The 11,085-nt window shown below is 52.2% G+C and overlaps 1 protein-coding gene across 1 annotated transcript; it reads left to right on the forward strand.

Moving 5' to 3' along the window:
* LOC140911975 (perilipin-3-like) lies at positions 1–11,085 on the forward strand. The gene is made up of 7 exons (XM_073346133.1): positions 1–54; positions 691–886; positions 1,598–1,680; positions 1,786–2,071; positions 2,787–2,977; positions 9,410–9,538; positions 10,723–11,085. The coding sequence occupies exons 1-7, from the start codon at positions 1–3 to the stop codon at positions 11,083–11,085; spliced, it is 1,302 nt and encodes a 433-aa protein (XP_073202234.1).

Consider the following 11,085-nt stretch of genomic DNA (forward strand, 5'->3'; position numbering starts at 1 on the left):
ATGTCTGCTAAGGAAAATGAACCACAGGTGGAGATCCAGGCAGAGGAGCAACAGGTGGGTCCCTCCTGGGGAGGCAGGTGTGCTTGGCAGCTGGAAGGGCTGTTCTAGCTTGAATGTCTCCACTGCTGGAGACAGGGACTCGTAACCATAAAACTAGCTAAGGCTCCCAAGTTCTAGTTCTCAGATTGCCGTAGTCACTGCCCACAAGTGCCCCCTGAAGCCAGGAGGAGCATCGGCACTGGTGACCCTCTGTATGCTGTCTCCACTCGAACACCGGCAAATCCCGCTGATTATAATGCCCAATAGGGACATTGTACCGGGTGCTAGAGCGAGACATGGTTCCTGATCAGGAGAGACTGCACTTGGAAAGACAAAAGGTCTCTCCATTCCTGCTCTCACTGATGGAACGAGACCGTGACACAGTTCTGTTTTGTTGGTGGGTTTGCCAGGACGAAAGCAGCGTTCCTGAGACTTTGCTGAATATAGGCAGCTGTTCTAATGGGACCAGGTTTCTGGGTGTGTAACTAATGTCACACGCAGGCCACTGAACCCCTCCTGACAGGGACTGAAGACTGCCTAGTTCTGAGGACAGTCTCCTACAGAATCAGTAGTTGTGAGGGAAAGAGACAGGAGGGACACCTTGAGAAGCCAGGAGCTCTTCCTCAGCTGACTCCTCTTTCCCTCCCTCAGACTGCAGGGCACAGGGTGGCTGGCCTGCCCTTGGTCAGCTCTGCCTGTGAGATGGCTTCTGCCAGCTATGCTGCCACCAAAGAGACCCACCCAGCCATCAAAGCGATATGTGAGGTGGCAGAGACTGGGGTGAGGACCATCACCTCTGCTGCCATCACCGGGGCACGGCCCATCCTGGACCAGCTGGAGCCACAGCGTGAGTAAGGGAAAGGGAGACAGGAACGCTCTTGTGTGTGTTGCGAGGGAGGTGGGTCTGGGGGCAGGCTCAGCCTACAGTGGCTCTAGGCCCACTACTGAATTCGGCCTCCAACTGGCAGCAAACAGAATCCACGGACTCCCTTCTCCTGCTCCCTTGAACTCGGCTAGCTCCTAGACATGATCTGGCCAAGGCATTGGCCTTGTGCGGAGAGACTCTGAGGACTGCAGCACCTGCTGTTGGGGACTCTTGCTCAGGTACTGGTGCTGAGCTGGGCCAGCCTAGAGGCAGGCAGTGCCCAGGCACAATCCCTGGTGTGCATGGCTGGCCCAGTACCACACAGCCACATGCACTGTGTATGGCACCTAATGCCATGGAGCAATACCTGCTAGAGGGCACAGGAAGCAGCTCCAGTGCTGAAGGGATCTGAGCCCATTGCAGGCACTGGAGACTCCATCCACCCCCAGCTTCTCCAGCGGGTTTCAGAACAGATGACTGGCAGCCCGATCTCCTGAGTGCTAAACCTGGCTCTGAAACAGACTGGCTCCATAGCCTTGGGCAACTTGCCCAACCCCTCTTCCTTGGCTTTCCCATCAGTAACCTGGGGACACTTGCTTAGGAACACCAGTCCTCCAATGTACACAGATTAGCAGCCCCACAAGATCTGTGCACATGAAGGAATTAAGGGAACGAGTTCTGTGGTTGTTTCAGTTGCAGCAGCTAATGAATATGCCTGTCGGGGTCTGGACAGACTGGAGGAGCAGCTGCCCATCCTGCAGCAGCTGATTGAGAAGGTAACCACACGAGTGTCACAACTGGTCCTGGAGCAGGGTGAGGCTGTGGGCCCTTCACTTCTGCTAGGTGTTCAGTGACCTCTCTTCTGACCCCTTTTCCTCTAGGTGGCTTTGGATGCCCAAGATCTCGTGCGTGCCACAATGGTGGGTGCCAAGGATGCAGTCTGCAGCACGGTCACTGAGGCCAAGGATGCAGTGACCAGCATGGTAGGCGTGGCCCAAGGGGCTGTCCATGAGAGCATGGAGGTGACCAAATCTGCCGTGACCAGCAGCATGAGCACAGTGATGGGCTCCCGCATGGGGCAGATGGCTGCGAGTGGCATAGACACAGCATTGGGGAAATCTGAGCAGCTGGTGGACTACTACCTCCCCATGACGGAGGAGGAGGTCGGTAAGATCCCCTCTGCTGAATACAAACCAATGTGACCCTGGTGTCTTCAGGCACGGCTTGGATTCACAGCTGTTCAGTGTTCACGCCTGAGCTGCCAAAAGAGCCACCTCTCCTTCAGGCTAGCTTGCAACCTAGCTTGGCTCCTAGCCCTCCCTTAGTTGCTTCATGCTGGGCCCTCCGCTCGCCCTGTCTGATGCTGCTCCCTGTGCAGCTACCCGCTGCCTTACTGGTCAGTGCTGCAGGGCACCCAAATGTGTCCTGGGAAAGATTGCATCGGTCACAAGCTTTGGGAGGGCTGAACGCATCCCTGCCTTGTATCCTGGCTCTGCCAACCGGTGGTACAAGTAGATTTTAATTCTTACCAGTACGGCAACTCATGGGAGGGACCCAAAAGCGGGGGGGAGGCACGTGACACCCCCCCCCAAATGACCCCACCCTGTCTTGTGCAGGGGGATCTACAGACTCCAGACAGGAGATGCAACTACATGGAAGGGTTGGTGGGGGGCCAGCTGGGGGCGGTACAGACACACCGGAGGAGGTGCCAGCATTCTGCTCCTTTCGCTGCTGCGGTTCCTGAGAGCCCTGCGGTTTTCAGTGGCTACCGAACGTCATTCCAGTACGTCATCCCAGCAACAAATGTCTTAATGGCGCGGCGTACCTGACCTTACTGCCTTACTTGCACCACTGCTGCCAACTGACGCCTTCCCCCTTCCAGCTGAGCTTGCCACAACTCCCCTGGAGGGGCCTGGAGAGGCTCCCGCAGAGCAGCGGAGTTACTACGTGCGTCTGGGTTCCCTGTCGAGCACGCTGCGCCAGCGAGCCTACCAGCACGCCCTGGGCAAGATGAGACAAGCCAGGCAGCGCACCCTGGAGGCCCTCTCCCAGCTCCAGCAAATCATTGACTTGGTAGGAACACGACCCCTCTCCCCTGCCCTGTAGCTGCTGTGGGTCACGGTCTGTCATAAATGTAAAGGGAAGGGTAAACCACTTTAAAATCCCTCCCGGTCAGAGGAAAAGTTCTCTCACCTGTAAAGGGTTAAGAAGCTAAAGGTAACCTTGCTGGCACCTGACCTAAATGACGAATGAGGAGACAAGATACTCTCAAAAGCTGGGAGGAGGGAAAAAACCAAGGGTCTCTGTCTGTCTATATGCTGCTTTTGCAGGGAACAGAACAGGAATGGAGTCTTAGAACGTTTAGTAAGTTATCTAGCTAGGTATGTGTTAGATTATGATTTCTTTAAATGGCTAAGAAAAGATTTGTGCTGGCTACAATGACTATCCCAGTCTGTGTGTCTTTTTTGTAACTTAAGGTTTTGCCTAGAGGGATTCTCTGTTTTGAATCTAATTACCCTGTAAGGTATCTACCATCCTGATTTTACAGAGGTGATTATTCCTTTACTTCTATTAAGTCGTCTAGTAAGAAAACTGAATGCTTTTTCTTTGCCCTAAGATCCAAGGGTTTGGGTCTGAGGTCACCTATGCAAATTAGTGAGGATTTTTAACAAACCTTCCCCAGGAAGTGGGATGCAAGGGTTGGGAGGGTTTTTGGGAGGAAAGACATGTCCAAACTACGTTTCCCAGTAAACCCAGTTAGAGTTTGGTGGTGGCAGTGGACATTCCAAGGGCAAAGGGTAAAATTAATTTGTACCTTGGGGAAGTTTTAACCTAAGCTGGTGAAAGTAAGCTTAGGAGGTTTTTCATGCAGGTCCCCATATCTGTACCCTAGAGTTCAGAGTCGGGGAGGAACCTTGACACGGTCTCTGCAGCCTCCCATGCTCAGTGCCATTGGCACTGTTTGTTCCTGGGCCCAGCTGCATAGCTAGTGTGGGGCCTCCTTGCTGAGGCCACAGTTCTGCTTTGGCAGATGGTGGACTGAGGTCAGGTCTTCCTTCTGCAGAACCTGAATGTCATTTCCCAGGCACACTTCCCCAGAACCATGTAGTACCAGTTACAGGGTGGCATCACTAGTCATGCAGGACTGCATCCCTTGCAGGGCTAGTCTGCTTCTCTCAGGACATACATACAGCTGTCTTCCTCTATACACAGGAAGTGCTCCTGAGCTTGATCTTTTCCCTAGCTTTGTAATGTGTAAAACTAGGGTTTAATGTTACAATAAACCGCAACTGCATTCAAATTGCTGTTTGCTTAATGTGATTCCCTCCCTGGCTCATGCTCTGTACGAACATATACTGTACAGGTGACCCCATTCCCCCTCTTCTTCACACACCCCCACAACCCCTTTTTCTCTGGCAGGGTTCCAGAATGGCTGAGCTCATCTCCTGCGTGAAGGCATCTCTTCAGGTGCCTCCATTTGACACTCTTCCATTGAGACTTTTCTCAAGTAGAAGGAGGCAACAGCCCATTGAGAACACTCGTCTGGCTTCCAGTGGGTAGCAAGATAACATTACAGACTCTGAGACCAACTAACAGAGGGAAAGACCCAGGTTGAGAGGGCACTATGGCCTTGAGAGGAAATGGGGTGTGTGGAGAACTGAGAGCCTACTACTGGTAATGAGCAAAGTTAAAAGGGCCACATACAGTGGTGGGACAGTGCCAGGCCTTGCCTCAAGTGCAGTGCAAGAAGCTCAACACGTTGGAAGTGTCTAGGAAAAGAGATGGTGAATTGACAACTCCAGGCAACTGGGATTTATCAAAGCACACACAGGGAGACTAGTGGCAAGAAATAGAGCAGCAGATAGTCATGCTGAAGCATGGACATCAGCCAGCCTGCATCCTTCCTCCCTGCCATTAGCCAAGCACCTGCCTAACCTTTCCTACTGCTTAGTATTGGCCTGGCTAGGTTTACAACACTACAGTCACGTGGCTCAGGGTTGTGGGAGATCCATAGTAGGACCAGTGCTGGGCTTGTAATGCATTTTCCTGAGAGCTTCTGTCTGTGCTTGAAGTCACAAGTGCCTAGTGTCATCTAGGCAGCTCCATCACTGTTGCTTATCCTAACTTGGGCTTCAGCTATTAAAAAGCTTCAGGCAAGGAAATGTCTCCCGGGTTCAGCACTGCAACAGCACCATGACCAGGAGTGGGTGTGTAGCTCTCAAAGATGGAGACTAGTAATCAAAGTGGTGATGTAAGCAGCTCCCGTGGCTGGTTTATTCCTGATCTCATTGGAAAGGGCCAAGCTTGTACTCCAATTGACTGGGGATACCAAGCTCTTCATAGAATATCAGGGTTGGAAGGGACCTTAGGAGGTCATCTAGTCCAACCCCCTCCTCAAAGCAGGACCAATCCCCAACTAAATCATCCCAGCCAGGGCTTTGTCAAGCCTGACCTTAAAAACTTCAAAGGAAGGAGGTTCCACCACCTCCCTAGGTAACCCATTCCAGTGCTTCACCACTCTCCTAGTAAAAAGTTTTTCCTAATATCCAACCTAAACCTCGCTCACTGCAGCTTGAGACCACTGATCCTTGTTCTGTCATCTGCTACCACTGAGAGCAGTCTAGATCCATCCTCTTTGGAACCCCCTTTCAGGTAGTTGAAAGCTGCTATCAAATCCCCCCTCATTCTTCTCTTCTGCAGTCTAAATAATTCCAGTTCCCTAAGCCTCTCCTCATAATTTCATGTGTTCCAGTCCCCTAATCACTTTTGTTGCCCTCTGCTGGATGCTTTCCAATTTTTTCTCCTTCTTGTAATGTGGGGCCCAAAACTGGACACACTACTCCAGATGAGGTCTCACCAATGTCAAATAGAGGGGAACAATCACATCTCTCAATCTGCTGGTAATGCCCCTACTTATACAGCCCAAAATGCCATTGGCCTTCTTGGCAACAAGGGCACACTGCTGACTCCTAGGTCCTAGCTTCTTGTCCACTGTAACCCTTAGGTCCTTTTTTGCAGGAAAATCAGAAACTTCCTAACTGACAGGGAGCAATTACTGAAGCTAATCTGCCTGTGGAACTGGAGGTGTGTTCCTAAACCCTGCTGTGTTATGGATTAAAAATGGCTCCTCCAGCAAACTCATGGGGAAGAGTGAGTAAAAGCACTAGTGAGGTGGAGCCCTGCTGGAGTGAGTAAAGGTCTTAGCCTTCTCCTTTTAGGGATATGGAAGAGTAAGTGCAGACTGCAGGAGTACTGGTCAGCTAATCTGACTTCTGTGTTCAAGCCCCGTGAAGCTCTTTGCTATTTAGTCCATGTCTAATAAAATGTGTGAGGTCAATGAGTGGATTTCACATCAGCAGATATTTGCTTCAAACTTGGAAAGAAGCTGAATTTTCTTTACACCATGAAGAGCATTGCAGCTTACATTTCCCCAGCACAGTCCCTACAGCTAATCTTTCCATATGGAAGGGGTGGTTCTAACACATCCTCAAGCCAGGGTCAGACGTAAGATACCCCATCGAAAATGTTGCTGGACTAGTCTTAAGTTATACAAAGCAAATGCAGTAACTGACTAACCCACCGGATGCAGTATTTATGGCACAAGGAGCAGTGAGTTATTTCAGCAAACCCCAGCATGATTCACCCATGGGCTCAAGTGTTTAATCCAAAGGCCTGTTGGAGGATCCAAGGTGTGAGCATAGAGATCACACCAGTTACACCCCCAATGGTCTGAATATTAGAAGGAAGAATGGGAAAAGGAAAGAGATGCTTCCTGCCCCCAGCTGGCTTTCTCTCCTGGGTGGCACCCTCTGGATAATGAGTGATTGTAGCTGTAGATCCCAGGTAGGAAGACTTGTAGTGTGCTCTGAATGTGGTTGGGCTTGTTGCTTCTGCTGGCTGCGTATGTGGGAGGGCTATGGATGGGAAGGTGGTTTCTAAGCCCTGAGCATGCAATGGTCTCTCTGTGCTGGTGTTACTTGCACCTGTGCAGAGCCCTCTGGAACCCAGCTACTCTTCCCAACTGCCTGTTGAAGTTACTGGGGGTCTGAGTAAATGCAGGGGCTGGTTTGTGCAGGGCTCATTGTAGAATCAGGGCCTAACACTGCCCCACTCTGACCTTTGCAGCCACTGAAGCTGAAGGTCGTGTGGCTGGATGGAGGCCCACTCACATCCCTCTGTGGGACAGACACATGAGTGTGAACATCTAGGCTTGCTTTAAAGGAGTGAGGTGAGCACCTGCCTCAGCCCCAGGCCTCCGTCTCTCTCCTCAGCTGCTCCAGGCATTTGCACTCCCTGCTTTGATTTTACTCCCAGTGTGAAGGGCGATGGGGAGGTTAAGGGAAGAAGTTATGTCTGGTGTGATCTGCTGTCACTCCGGCTGGGAAGGGCCTTGGCACTGGAGTAACTAGGCCAGGAATGATAATGGGAAGAGGGCAGAGCCGAGCATAGTGGCTATGACTGACCCCCCAAACTTTTCCCTGAGCTTGTTTCCCCACTCTGTCCTTCCCTGTGGCTGTGTCATCCCCATCATTTCCCAAATGCTCCCCTGATACCGCCTGCGCCTGGGGGTTCCCTGCATTGAACTGACACTTATGTTAGACTGAGTGCAGTTAGTGGAGATGGGAAATGCTATGAACAGCAAAGGTAAAAGGTTCCCAGGAGAGTCTGCTGAGGAAATGCCTGTTGCTGGTACAGTGCTCGTGATGGCATCAAGCATATAAGAGCCAGCCACCAAACCATGGCAGAGAGATTGTCAAACATTTCACAGGGCTCCCAGGAGAAAGCAAAACTCAGGTAACGATGGAGTTGTTAGTCTGATTTATTGTGTATGAATGGTACTGGGGTAAGGGCCAAAGGCCTCCCCCGGGACTGGAGCCCCACTCCGCTGAGCACTACACAAAGCGCTCGCCCGCTGGGAGAAATACCGCACAGCATGAGCCAGCCCTGGGACAGAGAACGCACCCAGCCTCTGCCAGAGTGGACGGGGAAGCAAACAGCTGCAGCAACCACCCTGCTGCCCACTGACCTGAACGACTGAATTGAAGCATGCCAAGGAGCTGGGGTGGAATTCCCTGGCTAATGGGCACTTCCAAAGTGAGGGTGATATTCATTGGCAGCTTGGTGGGCCTGATGCAGGCATCTCACCTTGTCTATGCCGGGGGGATACTAAAGACGTTAGCCCCCCAGCCTGCTCCAGGAGCAGCCTGGGTCCTCTCTCGGCTGACTGCAGAGGCGTATTACGCTGCTCGGACAGCACTGGGAGCCAGAGGGTTTCCGAAGGAGAAGTGTCCACATGCAATGTGTGAGGATGTCCTTAGTGATATAGACATACCATCCCAGGGGTAACCCCGCGGTCCCGATCCTACACTAGCTCTGTGCTGCTGTGACCCAGAGCCCCTGGGGTGGAGTTGCCCTGAAGCCCGTGCTCCCTTCCTGAGGTCAGCAGATCTGCACACCGGCAGGGCCTGCCCATGGGCAGTCAGGTGCTGGATGTGGCGTACCCTAGGAAATGTCCCCTCAGCACTCCACAGGCATCCCATCACCCTCTACGCGAGGGGTGGCCAACCTGAGCCTGAGAAGGAGCCAGAATTTACCAACGTACATCGCCAAAGAGCCCCAGTAATACGCTAGCAGCCCCCCCATCAGTCCTCCCCTCCCCCGCTCCCAGCACCTCCCACCCAGCAGCAGCCCCGCTGATCAGCACCTCCCACTTCTTCCCCACACTGCCTGATCAGCTGTTTAGTGGCATGCAGGAGGTTCTGGCTGGGGATTGGGAGGAGCGAGGGCACAGCAGGCTCAAAGGAGGGGGCGGGAAGGGGTGGAGTGGGGGCAGGGCCTGGGGCAGAGCCGGGGTTGAGCAGTGAGCACCCCCCGGCCCATTGGAAAGTTGGCCTCTGTAGCTCCAGCCCCGGAGCCGGTGCCTATACAAGGAGCTGCCTATTAACTTCTGAAGAGCCGCACGGGGCTCCGGAGTCAGAGGTTGGCCACCCCTGGTCTACAGGAACCCAGGAGAACTCGGTGCTGGGGAACCAGCTTCCCCTGTCTCAGATATCTTCGCAGTGGTCAAGGCCCCTGCCTGGAACAGCTGGGACGCTATATAAGCAAACACCCCCCTATGTCAATTGTAACACTGCCATTTTCCAAGGCAACAAGCTCCACCCCGATTCCAGACCTCAATGGTCAGGGTAGAGTACACCTTCCTGATTGCTTTGATGAGCTGTCTGCACACAACTATAGCTCAAAGCCCAGCTGAGTGCCATGTAGTCCTGGGTGCATGACACCTGCATCCATGGAAGTGGGTGTACTGTGACACTGGTATTTGGTGGCTGCAGAAGTCAACAGCTCCCTTCCAGGTGAAGGGTCTCCAGCCTAGTGGTATCACAAGTGTGGCACTGTCTGCTTCACTCAGCTTCTGCTGCTCCCCTGTACACACTGGGAGCAATACTGGGAGGAGCTCTTGTTCTCTGCTGTCCTACATAGTGACTGAACCCCTGTATCCTCTAGATAGACCATGTCAAGCAGGCCATGAGTCAGAAGGTTCATGATGGGCAGGAGAAGCTGCAGCAGATGTGGCTGGAGTGGCACAAGGGCCAGCTGGGAGGCAGTGAGGATGACCGCTCACCACAGCCAGAGGTATCTGATGGGGTTGGAACCACAGCTCCCAAACAGCTCAGCTGGGGTGGCCTTTCTCACCTTGCTCTGCTGATACACAGCCTGACTCTCCAGGAACTGTTATCACCCAACACAACAGCAGGTGGCTCCACACACCCAACTGAGTTACCTGAGTACTTTTATCTAAGCCACTCATGGACAAACAGGAGGCCTTCAGCCAATTTCCTAACTCCCCTGCCTTGCACCCCTACTGCAGCAAAAACCCAGAATTATACCATCTTATGCTGCACAGGGATCTGTAAAACATAAGTTCATTAATAGTTTGCTTCCCCCACCCCCCTTGATGTAGGGAAGACATGTAACAGCCTCTGTTTAGAGCTAGGATTCCCAAACACTTCACTTAAAGACACACTGGTTAAGATAAAACATAAACCAAGTTTAACTACAGAAAGATAGACTTCAAGCAATTAGAAGTGATAGCAAGCAGATTACTTGGCAAATAAAGGCAAACTAAGCCTAATATACTAGATATGGTTTGAATTAGCAATATCTCACCCTGGTTGATATGAGCAGTCCACCAAGCTTCCATATACATAGGCTAGAAATCCATTCTGGCCCCAGGCTAAACTTCCCCCAGTTTAGTCTCTGCCCCTCAGGGGGGTTCCAGGAGACCTCTTGTGTGGGGGAGTGAGGCCAAGAGATATCTTTCAACATAGGTTGGAACAAAGGGTTCCTGGCAAGTTTCCAGCCCAGCTTGTGGGGAAAAATATGGTGTCATGCCCTTGCGTGCCTTGCTGAGTCATAGCAGCCATGACTCATAGCCTAAGCTCTTCCATGGGCCATTGTCTTTGTTGAAGGGCCATCAGCACTGTAGCTTCTTTATTGTTGTACCTCAAAAGCTGCTTGTGGGTGTTTTCAACACCTTTAGTAACCCATACATAGCAAAACTTTTTAACTTCATATAAAACAATAGTGCACACCATCTGAGATATTAATGGTCAACAGATTAAGACTTTCAGAATGATACCTTACAAGGCATACTTCGTACAAAATGCCACATAACAGCACTGCTGTTGTGAATGTGGGGCGCAGTCACAGTGTCATTGTCCTCTTGCAAAGACTCAATGTGACAGTGCTGCACAGCATGTCATGACAGGAGTGAGCTTCACACACCTAGTCACTCTCCCTCCTATCTCTCTCTACAGGAGATGGTGGCCCAGGCTCTAGCCACTTCCCATAACCTCATCCTGCAGGTGTGGCCCACCTGCCATAGCCTCCTGCCCAACATCCAGGGTCTCCCTGCCACTCTCCAGGAGAAGGTCCAGCAAGCCTACCAGAACATTGGAGAAGGAAGTCTGGAGCTCTCCCATGTCCAGTCCCTCCAGGAGTTGTCTGAGGGTATCCTGACCCAGACTCGGGAGAAGTTGACCAAAGCCCAGGAGTCCCTGGATGAGCTGCTGGAATACGTGGTGCAGAACACACCTCTCACATGGATCGTGGGACCCTTCACTCCTGCTGAAGACTCTGCTGGTTCTCCCACTGGCTCTGCAGAGGAGGCCACAGCCTGA

The sequence above is a fragment of the Lepidochelys kempii genome, chromosome 5, assembly GCF_965140265.1.
Source record: "Lepidochelys kempii isolate rLepKem1 chromosome 5, rLepKem1.hap2, whole genome shotgun sequence".
NCBI lineage: Eukaryota > Metazoa > Chordata > Testudines > Cheloniidae > Lepidochelys > Lepidochelys kempii.

Excerpts from the sequence above, each read along its gene's own strand:
- LOC140911975 (XM_073346133.1), top strand. The coding sequence starts at position 1 with ATGTCTGCTAAGGAAAATGAACCACAGGTGGAGATCCAGGCAGAGGAG. Across the intron at positions 887-1,597 it reads GGACCAGCTGGAGCCACAGC|TTGCAGCAGCTAATGAATAT; the intron begins GTGAGTAAGGGA and ends TGGTTGTTTCAG. Across the intron at positions 2,072-2,786 it reads CATGACGGAGGAGGAGGTCG|CTGAGCTTGCCACAACTCCC; the intron begins GTAAGATCCCCT and ends TCCCCCTTCCAG.